General features: G+C 40.1%; 1 protein-coding gene across 6 annotated transcripts in view; it reads right to left on the bottom strand.

Annotated features, from left to right (window-relative positions):
- Ambra1 (autophagy and beclin 1 regulator 1) overlaps positions 1-19,087 on the bottom strand; it is a 225,702-nt gene that overhangs the window by 40,426 nt on the left and 166,189 nt on the right. For all 6 annotated transcript variants that reach the window (XM_004626987.2, XM_004626988.2, XM_004626989.2 and 3 more), the window contains one exon: positions 5,690-5,800. In XM_004626987.2, the coding sequence (XP_004627044.1) occupies positions 5,690-5,800 (111 nt within the window). The remainder of the gene's footprint in view (positions 1-5,689; positions 5,801-19,087) is intronic.

Here is a 19,087-nt window from a genome sequence, read left to right as displayed (position 1 = left end):
GCATGTGGTGCTGGAGGATTGAACTGCGGTCCCTGTGCTCTGCTAAGCTTATTCTAAGTAGGTGCTTTAGACCACTGAGCCATCTCACCAGCCCTCAACAACCTCTTTCACCTAGGAGGCAAAACACAAACTGAACTGATCCAGGGAGGTTGCAAGTTTGAGGTCAGTCTCAGAAACTTGGCAAAACACTGTCTTGAAATACAAAATGTACTAAGGATGCAGCATATTGGAATCATGTCCCTTGCTTAGATTCCCAATATCACAAAAACACACTGGAATAAACAATGGGGCAGCTAGCTGGGCAGCTAATAATGGAAATAAAGACTGAGAAAGAAAAGATTTTTTTTTCAAATCAAAATTGCTTAAGAGCTTCAGGGGCAGTCCCAGGGAGAAAAAAACTATGCAGGAGACAGCAGGAAGTCATGTTCCAGACTTTGCAATGTAATCTCCTCTCAATTAGACATGATTTCCAAGAGAAAATGCCCTAGCAGGGTAAGGGAGGGGCTAGATATGCCGAGGCCTGGAGGAGCAGATATCTTTGCCTTCCTATCAGTGCCATAAATTAAAAACAAACACCTTGGATGGAGATGGATGGTTATCCTGTATCTGGCTGGCGGGATGAGGTCATGAGAGCAATCAGCAGTGTAGTGCTTTTGAAAATGCATTAGATGTAATCTGTAAAGCCCAGGAGGGTTTAAATCAGCAGGAAAATTTCCTCTTGGCTATCTCTGAGTTCTTCCCATTGTAGCAGAAGACCAGAGCACCCACAAGACATGAGCACCATGTAAAGACACCCACCACTGTGTCCTGTGGTGCCTTCTGCACACAACTTACACACTACATATATCCAATGTGTGAGTGTGTGTTATTGGGAACTGAACCCAAGGCTTCATGCTGAGTTATAGCATTATTCTTACTCCTTTTTATTTTCAAATTTTGAGACTGGATCTTGCTAAGCTATCCTGGCTGGTCATGAACATGTGATCCTCCTGCCTCACTTTCTGAGCAGCAGGGTTTATAGGTGTGTACTAGTAGGCTGCCTACTGTCCACTGGTTCCTATAAGACTTTTTCTGCCAGGACATCCTAGCAACCAAAGCCATTCACCCAGTAAGAGTTTATTGTTAAAAGTCACAGTGAGGATCAGGTATATAGCTCAGTGGCACAGTACTTGCCTAAGAAGCACTAGGTCCCGAGTTCAATTACTGGTATAAAAAGAAAAATTGGGGAGGTGGCTCAGTGGAATAAGCGCTTCCCTGGCAAGCACAAGGGCCTGAGTTCAATCCTCAGTTCTGCAAAACAAACAAACAAACAAAAAACCCACTGATCATTTTGGAGCCAGGGAGATGGCTAAGTGGAAAAGCACTTCCCTGGCAAGCGCAAGGGTCTGAGTTCAATCCCCATATCCGCCAAAAAAAAAGGAAGAAGAAGAAAGAAGGAAGAAGGAAGAAGGAAGAAGGAAGAAGGAAGAAGGAAGAAGAAGAAGAAGAAGAAGAAGAAGAAGAAGAAGAAGAAGAAGAAGAAGAAGAAGAAGAAGAAAAATCACAGTGACTCTAATAAGATAATTTTTTCAAAAAAGCAGTTTCAAAATTATGTGCACATGAAGCCATATTCACTAAACTCTCTGAAGATAATATTTGTTAATCTTAATCCCAAGTAAGAAGAACAAAAATCTTCAGCCTAACTCCAGAAAAGGGTTAAATTCAATTTGGAGATGTAAGATGATCAGCCATGTGGTGGCTGGTGAACCCATGAGCAAACTCAGGGTCCATGATTCCCAGGTACCAGCTGTTCAAAACCAAAGGCTCACTCTATCAGGAAGCAGGGGACTTTGAGAACCAAATCCTAGACAGGACAGATTCCCAAATGACTCTACTAATTGCTGAATCTATTAAAAGTGAAATCAGGAGGTTGAGGAAGGAGGGTCAGTGAGTTTGGGGCCAGCTTGGGCTACAGAGTGAGGATTCAATCTTCAACACTAAAACAACAGAGGGCTATTCCTACCGGTTTTAAAAACATATAGCCTCAAGATGAAGCTCAGGCTGGGCATCCAGGAAGATAAGGTGGAAGGATCACAAGTTTAATGCCAGCCTAGGCAAATCAAGTAATACCTTATCTCTAGATAGAACATCTGTAGGAAAGGTCTGGGGCTATATGGTGGTTAAGTGCTTGCCTAACATACATGAGCTTCTTGGGCTCATTTCTCTGCACTGCAGGGTGGGGAGAGAGGAGAATGGAGAGAAAGAGAAGGAAGAGAGGGAGGTTAAGAGGGAGGAAGGAGAAAAAACTCATGTAGAGTCACCATGTGAATAATCACATGGATAAAAGCAACACAATAGGTAATCCAGAAATACATCTATTGTATACAGGAAATTAAAAGTATGATAAAAATGGCGACCCAAATTAAAGAGGACAAATGAAGTGGACAAATGTGGAGCCATATGGGGGCAAAGTCAAATTACATTTCATTTATTTTGGACCACGTTTCACAGTGACCCAAAAATTTAAATGTTAAAAAAAATACTAAATGATTTTGATATGATGTCACAAACTTAGGAACTATAAAAGAATTGTATAATTATGACTTAAACTAAGTTCTAGGATGAAAATAATATTCAGAAAAGATAAATGACAATTGTTCTTATAAGTTAATTTTCCTATTTAGAAAGAGGTTCTGTAGAATTGCTAAGGAAAAGATCAGTAACACAACACAAGAGGAGGTCAGGTCAGGACAAAGCAATACAAATGGCAAAGTACATCAAAGGGCACACATTTGGAACATGAGAAACACAAATTTAAGTGCTGATGCACTACTTTTTACCTATAAAAGTTGCAAATATCTAAAACTTTGTTGGCACGTTTTATCAGGAAGAATTCATAGAATCAAGTACTTTCCTGACCTGCAGGTGGGAATATAACCTAACAAAAACAAAAAAGACTGAAAACTTAATCCTTCAATAAAGAGTCAGGTATATTAATCCACACCTGTAATCCCAGCACTACACAGGCTGAGGTGGGAGGAGTGCTGTGAGTCTGAGGCCAGCCTGGGCTACCTGCTGAATTTAGGGACAGATTGAGACCGATGAAATGAGACCTGGTCTCAAAAAAATAATATGCATAATGTGCTGCAACTAGGATTTAAAAAAAAACCACAGAAAACATTATTTAGCATTTGCTTATGTATTCACATAACAACCTTGGAAAGGTACACTAAGAGTGGCTCTGAGTGTGGTGACTCATGGTGAGCAGCCAGGAGCTGGATTTCAGGCCACTTACTGCTTAGTCTGTTATTAAGATTTCTGGAGAATACATATATTATCTAATTCAGATTATAGTAAGAGAAACAAAGTGACAATTTAAAGAAACTAAGTATAGGGAGATTATGGCCTGTAGGGTCTAAAACCTGGTGATGAGCAAGCAAATTCAAGTTTTCAATAAAGTAAAAGGCAGAGTGTCACAGATTCCCAGGAAAAGGCAGATTCTTGGCACATGGCTTATAAACACTGAGAATGGATGGCTTCTACTGAAGCTTCACTAAAAATAGGTCAGGAAAACTTTATTTCACTCTCCTTGGCTGATAAAGATACTGACCAACATACTGGTAAAAGCCACACAAAGGAAACTTAAGTATTTTATGACATCTGACAAACTCTTACAATACTCTATAGATAAGAGAGATAATGTGGGCTTCAGATACGAGCAAACAAATGTAGGCTGCTAATTCAGGAGTCCAAAGTAACACAGATGAGGACTACAGTAATAGGCTATATGCTTTGGTGCAGGGTCCTGATTAATTACCATTTCTGCTAATACTATGAAGGAAGAAAGAGAAAGGATGCTTGTCAAAATAGCAGACAATGTAAGACTGAGAGAAAAGTATTAATCAAAGTTCAAAAAGCAGTTGAAAGTCCAGGTGTGGTGGTGTGCACCTACAATCCCTGTGCTAGGGAGGCTGAACACAGGAGGATCACTATGAGTCCGAGCGTCACTGTACCAAATACATTTAAAAAAAAAAAAAAAAAAGCATGTGAAAGGCTGGAACTAGGAATTGCAAGGACACTAAAAATCTGATGGATGCAAATACAAACCTATGTTAGTTTTTTAAATATTCAAGCCATACAGTGCAAAATGGTTGAGTTCTGGTTTAGTAACAATTACCAAAGAATTTTAAGACTGGGCATGGTGGTACATAATCACGTACTTGGGGGGCTAAAAACAGGAAGATCACTGCAGCCTGATTTGTGCAGTGAGACCCTGAACTAAATACATTTAAAACAACAACAACAACAACAACAACAAACGAAAAAAGAATTTTAAGAGAATACAAAGTCAATAGTGACTTTAGGAAAGGTGTACAAAGCACTGCTGTCAGGCAGGCGCTTACACCGCTGAGTTATATCCCCGGTGACTGTTGTACTATTATTACACAACACTGAAGCTCATGATTAGGCACTGTTTTCTGTGCCTTCTACCCTCCCCGACCTAAAGTTAAAAGCAAAGGTGAGTAGAAGTATCAAAAATTTGGAAACCACAACAGAAAAAGGAATATAAAACAGTTTTGACCAAAAAATAAAGATTTAAAGGGAAAGAGAGCTGGGGGTGGTGGTGCAAGTCTGTAATCCCAGAACTTGGGAGGCGGGGGTAAGAGGATCACCATGAGTTCAAGGCCAGTCTGAGCTAAAAGTGAGTTTAAGGTCAGCCGGGACTTCATAGCAAGACCTTGTCCTTAAAAAGGCAAAAAGCAATTTATCTTCGAATAGCTGGAAGACTAACAGAAGAGGTACTCGGGTAAATCTAAGCAGGAGGAAATGACAAGGAAAATGCTGGCTCAGTAGAAAATAGAAAATTTTAATAGAAATTCAGCAGTAAAAGAATTAAGATGTGGGGCTGGAGATACAGCTCAGCAGAATAAGTGCCTGTCTGGCAAGCATGAGGTACTGAGTTCGATCCCTGGTATGAAAAAAAAGAATTACGATGTGTATATATATATACCACCAATTCTAAATGAATGTAATTCAGTACTGCCAACATGTACTATTAAAAATTTAAAATTGAAGAAATTTAGCAATAATGATTAGACTTATCATCAGAAGTATGCAAACAGGGGCTCAACTACTTCTCAGGGAAGTGTGAGGGGGGCTTTCATTAGCATGTAAAAGTAAGTTTTACAACCTTGTGATTCTAATTGAAAAGGATGGGCCACTGGACTACAGACTTCACCACAAATGAGGACACAGAACTGTCTTACATCTGCAGTTCAGATATCAGCCATATGACTTGGTTCAGTCCACTGAGACCTGCTGGATTCACAACAGTCTTTCTTTAGGTCCCAGGTTCAGCTCTCAGGTTCCACACTCCCTCTTCTTTCTCTTATTCTCAGTTCACTCGAACTTTGCAGCTTTAGCCAGGGAAATAGTCTACATCTACTCAGGGAAAATGCAAACACTTAGTAGTTGCTTAACTGAGAGTGCGGAAGGGCTATAGAAATGGCATGTTGGGGTTGGGGAGATGGCTCAGTAGAATAAGTGCTTGCCTGGCAAGCGCAAGAGTCTGAGTTCAATCCCTGGAAATGGCATGTGGCCATGAACAACTCAATCAGATGACAGAAAATCCAATGCTACTCAAGGTTTCAAGTTCTGGCTCACCAGAAATCTGCCCCTTCCAGGAGCGCTCCCTCCTGTGTTGACTCACCGTTACTGATTTCCGGAAGGTCAAACTTAGTGAAGTCCCACCACTGGAGCCGGTAGGTTGTATTGGCAATATTACTGGCCACGGCAGACTGTCCATCACCAATCACGGCCCCTGACGGGGAAGCGGACAAAAAGGACACAGTGCATTACATTATCTGTGTGTTTCCATTGCAGAACACAAAACAATATTGGGGTTATTAGGAAGGGAAGAAGAGGAAGAACCACCGCCAAGGCTAAAGACAGCTAGACTCACATCTGGCAAGTCCATATCTCAAAAAGAAACCAGACACATTTCTCAATAATCAATTTTACACGTAAACACCCCATTCATTAGCCATTCTCATTATCCCATATCCCCTTTTTGAGACAGGGTCTTGCTATGTGGTTCAGGCTGGCCTCGAACTTACAGAAATCCTCTTGCCTCTGCCTCCTAAGTGCTGGGATTACAGATCTGTGTCACTATGCCCAGTTCTTCCCATCATTAACATTTATTTTGTGCTAGCAAAGTGGCAAGTCCTGTGTATATACTGTCTAGTAGAAGGCTCACAATCTATGAAGCATACATTTCCATATAAAATGTGGAGAGAAAATGGGAGGACACCATGAACACAGAAAAACCAGAAACATTTTGGTCCCTGAATGATTTGGTAATATTGGGAGATAACACTTCTTCCACTGTGTATGAACTCTCTCTAATAAGCTGTCCCAAAGGAAGGCTTCCTCTGAGAAGTAACAAGCATGTAGCTGACTGGATGAAGAGAGGTAGTTAAAAAAAATGAGCTAATATTTGTTAATCTCTTTTGGAACCCTGGCATGTAGCACGGCAAAAATTTATGAGTCTAGCTTTGCAGCATCAGGATATTTTTATTAAGGCAATCTTTTATAATCCCCCTCCAAGAACTTCCTTGAACTGAGATTCACTTGTAATATTTCACAGTTTAACTTTCCCTGAGATATACACTTCTCTATGACATTTTTTTCCTTGGTAACCAATTAGATAAAAAATGGATTTTTTTTAACAGGGTGACACTTTAATTTGCAGTTGTATTTCATTTACATGAACATGTCACTTCCTCCTCCTCCTTCTGAGGTGCATTTCATACACAACCATCCTTCTGATCAGACAGAGCCAAACCCTCCCGGAGGAGAGAACACTGTCATATGCTAGAGAAGCCGAACAGCAGTCTCAGCTTCAAGTCAACTCCTGCTTTGCAAAATTGAACTTGTTAGCACTACTAGCCTAGGAAGAATGTTCAGTTATAGGCCTTGTTTCTTCAGCATTATCTAGTCTTCCCTCTCTGCATATCAGTGGGAACACATTTCCTTTTCCTCCCCTTTTTTTAAGAGAGTGGCATTTACTGCTCTGCTATTCCTGATGTTTCCTTACTCTTTTCAGAAATGAGCAAGTGATTGTTCAGAGAGAAAATGTTCTCCATTCAAAGCTACAAGACACTGAAGTATTCTTTTTACTCTTTATTCAGTTGCTGTAGGCCACTACATCACAAGACAATTTTAAAACTGATTTATTTATTTATTTATTGTGGGGTACTAGCATCATGGTATAGATCTAGAGTGTTCCCCAAGTGGCTTATGTGTTCAGAAGTGGGGATCAGGGAAGGGCTGGGTTGTGGGGGGTACTACAGAGAATGAGCTGTGAGGACTGGGGCCTGGCTGGAGGCCATCACTCCCCTGACCTTCCTGGCTTCTCCTCCTTTTTCCACTGCACCCAGGCTGCTAGGCCTGAGAAGCTTCCTTCTTCCATTTGCATTTTGCTTTCCAGCTAGACAATCTGGACTGAACTGTGAGCCAAACTAAACCTCTCCTTTAAATTGGGTTATCTGATATTGTGTATCAGTGATGAGGAAAGTGACTAAGACATTAGGGATTGAATCCAGGGCTTTTGCACTGAGCTACATCCCCAGCCTTTTTTTTTTTTTTTTTTTTTTTTTTTTTTAAATTTTCCACGACATGGTCTCATTAAATTTCTAAGGTTGCAATCTTCCTGCCTCTGCCTCTCAGACTGTTCATATTATAGACCAATGCCATCATGACTGGTGTAACATTAGTTTATTAACAGCTTTTCCCCCAGACGTAATTTAAGGAAAGTTGTGAATACCAGCTCAGTTCCAAATATTCTTACTGTGGACAGTATTGACTCGCAGTTTCATTCTGATCCAGGCATATGAACTGCTTCCTGGGCAGGCCTGTCTAGGATCTAGGTGGCTGACATTTCTTTTTGAGATTTCCTGAACCTTAGTCTCTTTAATTACTTTAGTTCTTTATGATTTCTTCCAACTATACTACAAAATCATAACTGAAAAGGAAAGGTGTTTTTTTTATTACACAATGAATGAAATGCTAGCTGCTAAGAGAGGAAAGAAAAACAAATTTAAGAAACAAATTTCATAATCTGGGATTTTATACTCAGGAAGAATGAAACCCTCAAACAGTAAAACAGCTCAGCAACAATCAGATGCCATCCGAGTGCTGTGGATCTGCAACTCGATGATGGAGACTCCCTCCTCCAGCTCCAGAGGCATCCTGTAGAGTCTCTGCCTCAAGAAACATCTTCTGCAGAACAGCTGTACACTGAACTAAATGCGTAGGGTGGCACTGTGGAGAGAACGGGAGGTGCTCTCTGCCAATACTGCCAGAGTGCTGAGGAGGAACACAGCCTGGCACCAGAGAGGGTAGATTTTCAGTGCCATGTAAACAGATTAGGGAGCTAAGGATGCCAGCAACCGAGTACAGCATTATCACCAGATTCTCTTCTGTAAGAACTGCAGGCCAACTGAGCCTGTCTCTTGGAAACATCAGGAAGAAAAAGTACAACCCTGTTTAAAAAAACAACTAACCAACCATTTAGTGAGCCTCTGGTCACTCTGCTCAAGGTAAGGACATGTGCCAGAGTGAGTTAATGGACTGTGCCATGGACTATTGACAGTAGAGCACTTAGCCTTAGAAAGTGACCCTGTGAGTCCACTGAGGGATTTCAAAGCCCTCAAAGTCCTCCCTGTTGTAGCAGAATGACACACACAAATGTAGGATTTTGGTGCATTTACACTGCTACCAAAAATGCCTATGTCCCCTGGGACACAAACTAGCCCTGGCTGGGGAACTCTATGCCAGAAAATACAGTTTGTATTTTAATTCCACGAAAAACACTCAGAAAATACCATTATTGAGATGCCTGGTGGTTGCGCCCAAACTGAAACCGACACTAGTTATGAAAGAAACTAATCAAAGAGCATAGAATTAAATATTCCTTGGCAAACTTCAGCTTTTGGTTTTTTTTTTTTTTTTTTTTTTTTGGCGGAACCAGGGATTGAACTCAGATCCTTGTGTTTGCCAGTCAAGCGCTTATCCTACTGAGCCATCTCCCTGGCCCCAAGCTTTTGTTTTCTGTTATGGATTTTGGGCTTGGCTTGAGCTAGGATCTTACAGCCTTTTTTTTTTTTTTTTGGCATGGTTTCAAAGAATACAGATTTCAAAGGCAAATTCACCATATTTTGACAGAGAGACTTGGTAGAACCTCAGTTCCCTTTTCTGTTAAAAAAAAAAAAAAGTATATAATAGCACTGTATTTACAACCTTCAGGGTTGTTGTTTAATAAATGCTTATTAAAATTACTTTAATCACATATGCCAATCTCTGTATTTATTTATTTTACAGGCAGAACTGTAACCAGCAGTTAATGCTAGGAGGAGCGGCACATACCTCATTAATCCCAGTACTCTGGGAGGCTAAAGTAGAAGGATATTAGGTTCCAGTCTACTTGGGAAATTTAGCCACTTAGCAAGATTTTACCTCAAACAAAACAAAACAAGGGGCTGCAGAGATAGCTCAGCAGCATAAGCCCCTGCCTGGCAAGTGCAAGGTCCTGAGTTTGACACTTGGTACAAAAAAAAAAAAAAAAAAAAAAAAAAAAAAAAAAAAGCAAAGCCACGGGAGGTCCTCCAATTTTAAAAACAATGTGGCTGGGGATTTGGCTCATCAGTAGAATGCTTGCCAAGCAAGCTGGAAGCCCTGGGTTTGGTCCTCAGCACCAAGAAAACAAAAAACAAACCTCTAAAAAAACAATTCAACCAAACAAATACAGTAAAATAAAAAAAAGACCTAAGACAAACAAGGCAACAATTTTAATTTTTTTTTTTTTTAATTTTTTGGCGGAACCGGGGATTGAACTCAGATCCTTGCGTTTGCCAGTCAAGCACTTATCCTACTGAGCCATCTCCCCAGCCCCCAAGGCAACAATTTTAAAAACAAACAAAAAAACAAAAAACAAAAAAAACCCCAACAACAACCTGGAGAAATAATTTTGTAAAAGTTCTGGGTCTAATCCTCACTATTGAGAGGAGGGGTCAAATAGCTCATAGACAAAGATATTTTGTAAGAAACTGGTTCAAAATTAATGCCAGGACCAAAAACCAAAGCTTGCCTGCCTACCTGCTTTCCTTGCTTGCCTGCTTGCCTGCCTGCCTGCCTGCCTGCTTTCCTGCTTTCCTTCTTTCCTTCTTTCCTTCTTTCCTTCTTTCCTTCTTTCCTTCCTTCCTTCCTTCCTTCCTTCCTTCCTTCCTTCCTTCCTTCGACAGGGTCTTGCTATATAGTTCAGGCTGGCCTTCAACTCTCTATATAGCCTAGGCTGGCCTCAAACTCACAGCGATCCTCTTGACCCAGCCTCCCGAGTGCGAGGATTACAGGCATGCAACACCATACCCAGTCACATTTACTTTTTAAATTATTTATTAACTTATTTATTTTGTGGGTTTGAGAAATGACAGGTGCTTTGAATATGTTACATAAATGCTACATAATACATTGAGCTATATCCACCCATTTTTTAATATTTTATTTTGCAATTTTAGGGCACAAAATGTTAAGTAATAAATTTAAAGAACAGAAGTCATAGAAAGTATGATTTTAGCTTTGAAGGGAATTAAACTAGCAATCAGTAAGATATCTAGAAAACTCTAAAAACAGGGAAATTAAACAATATACCTGTAAATAACACTGGATCAAAGAAGACGACTTAAGAGAACTTTTAAAATATTCTGAATTAGGGATGGAGATGTAGCTCAGTAATAGAGTACATGCCAAGCATGTGTAAGGCTCTGGGTTCATTCATCAACAGAGAGGATTAAAAAGAACATTAAAGGAGTACTGAATTGAGTTAAATGAAAGTAAAGCTTACCAAAATTTGTGCAATAAAAATAGTATATAGAGAACCAGGCATGGTGGTGCATGCCTATTATCTCAGCACTAAGGAAACAGGAGGACTGCCAAGAGTACAAAGTCAACCTGCACTACAAAGCAAGAAAAACCCAGTCTCAAAAAATCCTGACAGCCAGGGAGATAACTCAGTGGCATAAGCGGCTGCCTGGCAAGCAAGGTCCTGAGTTCAATACCTAGTACAAAAAAAAAAAAAAACAACCAAAAAACAAAAACCTAAAACCCACAGCCAGGTGCGGAAGTGCATGCTGAGGCAGGAAAATTACCTTGAAAGGTCAAGGCCAGCCTGGGCTACCTAGTGAGTTCAAGGCCACCCTTAACCACACAGGGAGACCCTGTCTCAAAACAAAAAAACCCTGCAAAACACGAATATAGAAAATCCCAAAGAAATAAAAAAGTACATGATTAGAGCAAGGCTGCGGATACAAATTTAATTTACAAAAGTCCCTTTATATATGCATGCTGTCTTACATATAAGCAATGAACAAATGAGTAGCTGGAACATAAAAAAAAGTAACACATTAGCAACCAAGAAGAAAAACAGAAACAGGTATAAATTTTTTTTTTTAATTTTTTTATTTGTTTATTTAGTGTGTGTGTGGCCAGCTCAGCCCACCAGGGGGCGGGGCTGGCTGGCATGTGGTGCTGGGGGATTGAACCGCAGTCCCTGTGCTTTGCTTAGCTTAGCTTAGCTTGTTCTAAGTAGGTGCTTTAGACCACTGAGCCATCTCACCAGCCCCAACAGGTATAAATTTATAAAATACGCAGAAGATCTATATTAGGAAAACTCAAAATTCTGATGAAAGAAACTAGAAAAGATACAACCAAACTGAAAAAGCACCTATGTTTATGGATAGGCAGACAACACTGCTAAGATGTCAATTCTAAGTGGGAAAGGGACCAGTACATACATACAAGGGAAAGGGAGGGAAAGAAAGGGACAGAAAAAAGAAGTACATTTACCAACTCCCCACGAAGAACGCAATCATTAAGTAATGCAAGTATGTAGTACTAAAAGTAAAAATTTAAAGAAAAACAAGTCAGTTCTTCTCAGCTTGGCTCTACAGATTCAATACATTCCCCACTGAAAATCCCAGCAAAAGGGCCAGTGAGATAGCTCAGTGGACTAAGTGCTTCCTTAAGTAAGTGCAGGGGCCAGGGTTTGATCCCTGGTACTGCACGCTAGCCAGTCCTGTCCCTGGGGGTGCTGAGCTGGTAATGGAATCTAGGCATGGTGGCACACACCTGTACTCACAGCACTATGGAGGCAGAAAACAGGAGGATCACTATGAGTCCGAGCTGCGTAGCGAGACCTTGCATGCATGGTCACACACACACACACACACACACACACAAAATCCCAGCAAATACTTTTGTGGATATGGGCAAATTGACTTTAAAGTTTATACGGAAAGACAAGACACTGAAAATAATATGGAAAGAAAAACAAGGCTGACGTTACTTGACTTCCTACACTGCTAGAATAATCAAAACTGGCAAAAGAATGGACACATACATCAATGAAGCAGAATAGGGAGTACAAAAACCAGATCTACACAAATCTAGTTAGCGGATCTTTACCAAAGCATTAAAAGCAATTCAATGGAGAAAGGACAGTGTTTTCAATAGTGGTGCTGTGGAACAACTGGGCATGCACTTTAGAAGTTGGAGGGGGTACCAGGTGTTGTGGTGCACATCTGTAATTTTACCTTACAAAATTCACGACCACAAAACCAGCATTGCAAAAAGTTCTCAAGGATATCCTAGAAAGAGACAATGAAGCAAACAATGCCAAGAAGTCTAATGAATATACTGGACACTTAAGCAGAAGGGAGACAAAAGAAAACAGCAGCAGAAAAATAATACAATGACAAAAAATAAGTAATTTCCTTTTAGTAATAACCCTTACTGTTAATGGTCTCAACGCCCCAGTGAAAAGACAGACTGGATTTTAAAACTCCCACCAAAAGCCAAACAATATGCTGTACATAAGAAACACATTTAATTGAAAAAGAAATTCATAGGTGAACTATCAAAGGATTGAAAACAATATTCCACACAATAGGATTTCAAAAACAAGCAATTATAGCTGTTCTAATTTCAGACAAAGTGAACTTTAAAACAAAACTGATCAGAAGAAACAGAAAAGGTTAACTACATACTGGATAAAGGAAAAATTCAAAAGGAAGAGATTGCAATTATATGTACCAAATACCAGCACACCCAATTCCATAAAAAAAAAGCAATACTGGACATAAAAAGGCAGATAAAAATGAACACAACTAGGGTCGGCCAAATAGCTCAACAGATTAAAGCACCTGCTTAGGCACAAGCAGGGACCAGGGTTCATCCCATGTGTGCTGAGCCAGCCCTGCCCCAGGAGCACTCTAAAACAGTAACTGAGACTGGGTGTGGTGGTGATCGCCTGTAATCCCAGCTCTTGGGAGGCTGAACACAGGCAGATCACTATGGAGTCTGATCTACATAGCGAGACCCTGAAGACCCTTACAAAAAAAAAAAAAAAAAAAAAAAAAAAAACCAACTAGAATAGGGGACCTCAACACACCATTATCACAAATACACAGATCAACTAGGCAAAAAGCTAAACAAAGGAAAAAAAAAAAACCCTTTCAACAATGGACTTAATAGGTATCTAGAGTGTTGTCCTGCCCCCACCCCCCAATATACTTTCTTTTCAGTGGCATGGAGAACTTTCTGTAAAATAGTCCACATATGCCAGGTTTGGTGGCACAAACCTACAATCCCAGCACTTGGGAGGCTGAGCCAGGAGGATTGCTATGAGTTCAAGGACAGCAAGAGCTACATAGTGATTTCAAGACCAGCCTGAACTAGAGTGAGACCCTGTCTTAAACAGCAATAAAAAAAGTGCAGCCATGTTGGTTATGGTGGTACAGAAGGCTGAGACAGGAGGATCACCGTGACCAAATTCAAGGCCAGCCTGGACTACATAGTGAGCTCAGAGGTAATCAGGACTACACAGTAAGACCCTGTCTCAAAGAAACAAACAAAGAATGCCCCCAAAACAAAAACAAAAAACCAAGCAACAACAATAAAAACCACAAAGTGCAGCCAGATATAATGGTATTTGTCTGTAAACTCAGCACTTTGGAAGACTGAGGCAGGAGCATCCCAAGTTTGAGCCCAGCTTGATAACTTAGCAAGACTGTTTCACAGAAGAAAAAAAAAGGGCTGGGGATGTAGGACAGAAACTTCAGAAATGTGTCTAGGGATAAAGTTACAGCAGTCATGACAGTCACCAGACAGGGCTGCCAAATCTTGTTACCTACATGCAGCTTTCTGTCTCTATTTGTCTTAGACACCGTTTTTCTGTTGCTTAGAAAAGTGAATTAGAAACCTTTTGCCAAAAACAGCATTTTAGCCTCTCTCCAAGATCCCCTCTAGGAGCAGAGAAATGTAAGAGTATGATTCAACAGTTCAGTGAACATACTGAACAATGGGAATCATTAGCAAATCTATCAGAAAAGCTAATTAAGGAAGGGTAAAAAAGGGCAAGTTCCAAAGAAGGAAACGATTAAATTATATTTCAGTCCTATAAAATCTGTTTTTGAGACTGTAACTTGGAACGGCCCAACTGTCACGCTATTGAGAACATGGAGTAAGAAGGAGGCCAGGGTACAAGCACTCATTGGCCTGGGGACACAATTACTATCTGTTTGGTTTGTACGTGGTGCCAAGCAATCAGCTTGCTAACTGCTTGGGAAAGCTGAGCCTTAAAAGCCCAGGGCAAGTCCAACTGAACAATTTACTAACTTTTCAAAAGTATTCTTAGAAAGCTACATACTGTAGGATTCCATTTACACAAACTGTTGAGAACAGGCAAAGCTACTAAAATGAAATGCATTTTGGATTAGTGGTTGCCTAGGGCTGGAAGGAGAATGACAGGGCAAAGAAAGGAAGAAGAAAGTAAGTGCTAAAGCCTATGGGTTTTTGAGGAGATAAATATGTTCTGAAATACATAGTTATTCTGCAAAACTCCATATACTAAAAACCACTGAATTACAAACTTTAAATAGGTAGGCAATATGGTGACTAAATTATATCTGGGGGCCAGGGAGATAGCTCAGTAGAATAAGCATTTGCTTGGCAAGTGCAAGGGCCTGAGTTCAATCCCCAGTTCTACCAAAAATACATAAATAAATAAATAAATAAATAAAAATTACATCTGAATAAGGCTACTATTTAAAAACACTTTTCAATATAAACCAATTTGTTAAGTAAAAAGAATGGCAACCCTACTTTTGGTACAATTTGCATTTCTTAATAATGTAAGAATATTGGTAAGGCTCTTTTCATGCATTTATTGAGGCACTGTATTTTAGTGTGCATAACTTACCCAACCCGCATTTTTGTTTAATGTATTTAGTACAGACTCTGCAGGGTTTCACTACACAGATCAGACTCCTAGTGATCCTCCCGCTTTCAGCCTCCCAAGTGCTGAGATTACAGGTGCATACCTACTTCCTATTTCTGGATATCTGGTCTCCTTTGGTAGTCTAGACCATGCTTGAACTCTCTAGGTAGCCAAGGCTGGCCTCAAACCTGCAATCGTTCTGCTCAGACTCCGGAGTGCTGAATACAAGCATGCATCACCATGTCCGGCTTCTTCGAGCATTTTCATGGTTATTTTAACTGCTTATTTCTTATGGATTGTTTGAGCTCTATGTAAGTACATGAACTGGCTCCTATTCAGAAAAGTAATTCGTAGAGCAATACAATACAGACATATTTGACCATTAAAAACTATCTTTCCTTTCTAAGTGTATACTGAATAGCAACCTAGGAAGAACACTTAATATTCTTTCAAGAAACCTTCATTCAAAAGTAGTCTTTAAATCTGTGCTAGAACAGGGCTAGATGGAAGAGAGGTGGGATGGGAAAGGGAAAGTAAAAAGAATCCAGCTATGCCACGAACATGTTCCAGCTCCCCACAATGAATATAATCATTATATACTGCAAATGCACACTAATAAAATAAAATATTTTAACTGACCGGGGCATAAACAGTCACACTCACTTTGTCATTATTTCACAATCTCATCCAAAAGTCTTCTGATACCAAAAACCTTCCCCTAATGGTACAAGTGTCGCAAGTTTCTCTTAGTTCCCATTTATGGCTCTAATATTGAGGAAAATGGTTGTGTGTGTGTGTGTGTGTGTGTGTGTGTGTGAGAGAGAGAGAGAGAGAGAGAGAGAGAGAGAGAGAGAGAGAGAAAGAAACTACAGCTTTACTGAGATTTAACTCACAACCTAAAAATTGTTAGTTGGGCTGGGGATATAGCTGAGCAGCATAAACACCTGCCTGGCAAGCACAAAGTCCTCAGTATGATCCTCAGTATCAAGAACAGCTGTTAGTTAACTGGGTACAGTGGTATATGTCTGTAATCATAGGACTGTGGGAGGCTGAGACAGGAAGAGCCTATGTTCAAACCCAGCTTGGAAAACTTAGCAAGACTCTGTTTCAAGATTGAAAAGTGACAAACCATGGAGTGTACTCCTGGAATCTCAGAACTTGGGAAGCTAAGGCAGGAGTATTGCTGAGAGTTTGAGGCCAGCCTAGACCACATAGTTAAGTTCAAGATGAACTTGAGGGGTTGGGGAGATAGCTCAGCAGAATAAGCGCCTGCCTGGCAAGTGCAGGGTCCTGAGTTCAATCCCTGGTACCGCATTAAAAAAAAAAAAAATGAGCTTGAATTACATAGTAAGACCCTGTCTCAATAAATAAATGGATAGAGAAGTAGCTCAGTGTGAAGGCCACCGGGGTTCAATCCCCACTGCTGCACCCATACATAAAAAGTTGTTACTATACTCACATTTGTATAACTAACGCTAAATCAATTTTACAAATATCATTGCTACTATGTAATCTGAAGACATTTTCACCTTCTTCCCTAAATACAGTAACCACTAGTAGTCAGTCTGTCTCCACAGTTTGACTCCCTCCCTAGCCCCAGGCAATTAATTTACTTTCTCTTACTAGGATATTTCATATAATAAAATCACACAACAGTTTCTTTTCTTTTTTTTTGGCGGAACCGGGGATTGAATTCAGATCCTTGCGTTTGTCAGTCAAGCGCTTATCCTACTGAGCCATCTCACCAGCCCCACACACAACAGTTTCTAGTGTCTGACTTCTTTTAGGGTGTTTTCAAGGTTCATTTATGCTGTAGCATTAGTACTTCACTCTCTTACAGAGCTGAACAATATTTCATTGCATGATTCTGACTGTGTTCATCTGAGAATTGGGTAACATTTTATAGAAAACACACTGCATAGAAAGCAATCATAAAAGTGTTTGTTGGAAACAGAATTACCTCCTTTGAAAAAGAAAACTTACAGGGGCCGGGGAGATGGCTCAGTGGAATAAGCACTTCCCTGGCAAACACAAGGGCCCGAGTTCAATCCCCAGTTCCGCAAAAAAAAAAAAAAAAAAAAAAAGAAAAAGAAAAAGAAAAAGAAAAGAAAAGAAAAATTACAGTTTAAAAACCAACTCTGGTTAGATTATCTATATTGCAACCAAGTCTTTGCTTCTTCCTGAGGCCAAAAGAAAAAAAGTCTAGGGGGAGCATCATTTTCTCTCTCTCTCTTTCACACACACACACACGGCATCCTGTGATATAATTCTCACAGGAAATGTTCTGAGTAAAGCATTTTATTTGATCTATTGGATTCAGAATGCTAACAACTGCTCTACTGGTCATTTAATCTGACATTGAGATCAAACATACACCACATAAATCTGAAATATATTTTATCTGAATTATGGGGTAAACATTTGTGAATATAAATTTCAAAGGCTCACATCCTGACCCCCTGCCGAAACTAGGCCTCAGGACCCACCAGGTAGTTCAACTGACTAAAGTGACTGTTTAGGCAGATGCAGGGACCAGCTGCCCCCAGGTTGGGCTGAGAAGGTGACGCATGCCTGTAATACTAGTGCTTGGGAGGCTGAAAACAGGAGGATCACTATAAGTTTGATCTGTGTAGTGAGATTCTGTAAACCCTGTACTAAAATACATTTTTTATTTTTATTTTTATTTTTTTGCGGAACCAGGGATCAAACTCATGAAATACATTTTTTAAAAAAGAAATCAGGCCTCTACATCAACATAATTTCACTGCCCAATTAACTACTAAAGGCTCTAAAGCTCTTGCTCTGAAGAATAAGGGTAACAGTAGATACTGGTCCATGCACAAATCATGAACTTTAGGGCTGGCAAGATAGCTCAGCAGACTAAAAGCCTGCTTAGGCAAATGCAGGGTCTGGGGTTTGATCCCCGGCCCCACATCCAGGTGCGCTGAGGTGGCCACCAAGAGTTGGAGTGGTGGCATGTACCTGTAATCCCAGCGCTGGGGAGGCTGAAAACAGGAGCATCATTATGAGTCCAAGCTGCCTAGTGACACCCTGTACCAAATACACAAAAAATAAATAAAAATAAACAAATCATAAACTGTAGGTACAGAACCAAGAAAGGTTTTTGTTGTTGCTGTTTTGGGTTTTGTTGGGGGTATAGGGAATCAAACTCAGGACCTTGTACTTGCCAGGTAGGTGCTTGCTGCTAAGCTGTATCTCTGGTCAGTAAGTATTATTGACGCCAAAAACAGTGAAGGAAGCAAACAGCCTGAGATTTCAACATGGAAATGAGGGCTAGAATATGGATAGTGTGCAAAGACAGGGAAAGAAAAGGCTATGAAAAATTCCTATTTATTATAGCTTCCTCAACATTTTTTTTTCTCAACACAACTCAAACCAGGATTGCATGGCCACAGCTGAATAAGGTTTACAACAGTGGGGAGGATAAAGCAAAATTAATCTGATGCTCATTAGGGACACAGTAGACACAACTTCTTATTTAGTATAACTAGTATAAAGAATCTACTTTTTATTTATTTATTTTTTTTGGTGGAACCGGGGATTGAATTCAGGCCCTTGAGCTTGCCAGGGAAGTGCTTATTCCACTGAGCCATCTCCCTGGTCCCGAATCTACTTTTTAAGTGACTTAGTGTCTGACAGGTACAAATTCTTTAGTCCAAACCCAAAGTCAGTCTTTCTTTCTTTCTTTCTTTCTTTCTTTCTTTCTTTCTTTCTTTCTTTCTTTCTTTTTTTTTTTTTTTTTTTTTTGCAGAACCA

This window comes from Octodon degus, unplaced genomic scaffold (genome assembly GCF_000260255.1).
Source record: "Octodon degus isolate 3935 unplaced genomic scaffold, OctDeg1.0 scaffold00018, whole genome shotgun sequence".
NCBI lineage: Eukaryota > Metazoa > Chordata > Mammalia > Rodentia > Octodontidae > Octodon > Octodon degus.
This window is presented reverse-complemented; position numbering and strand designations above follow the sequence as displayed.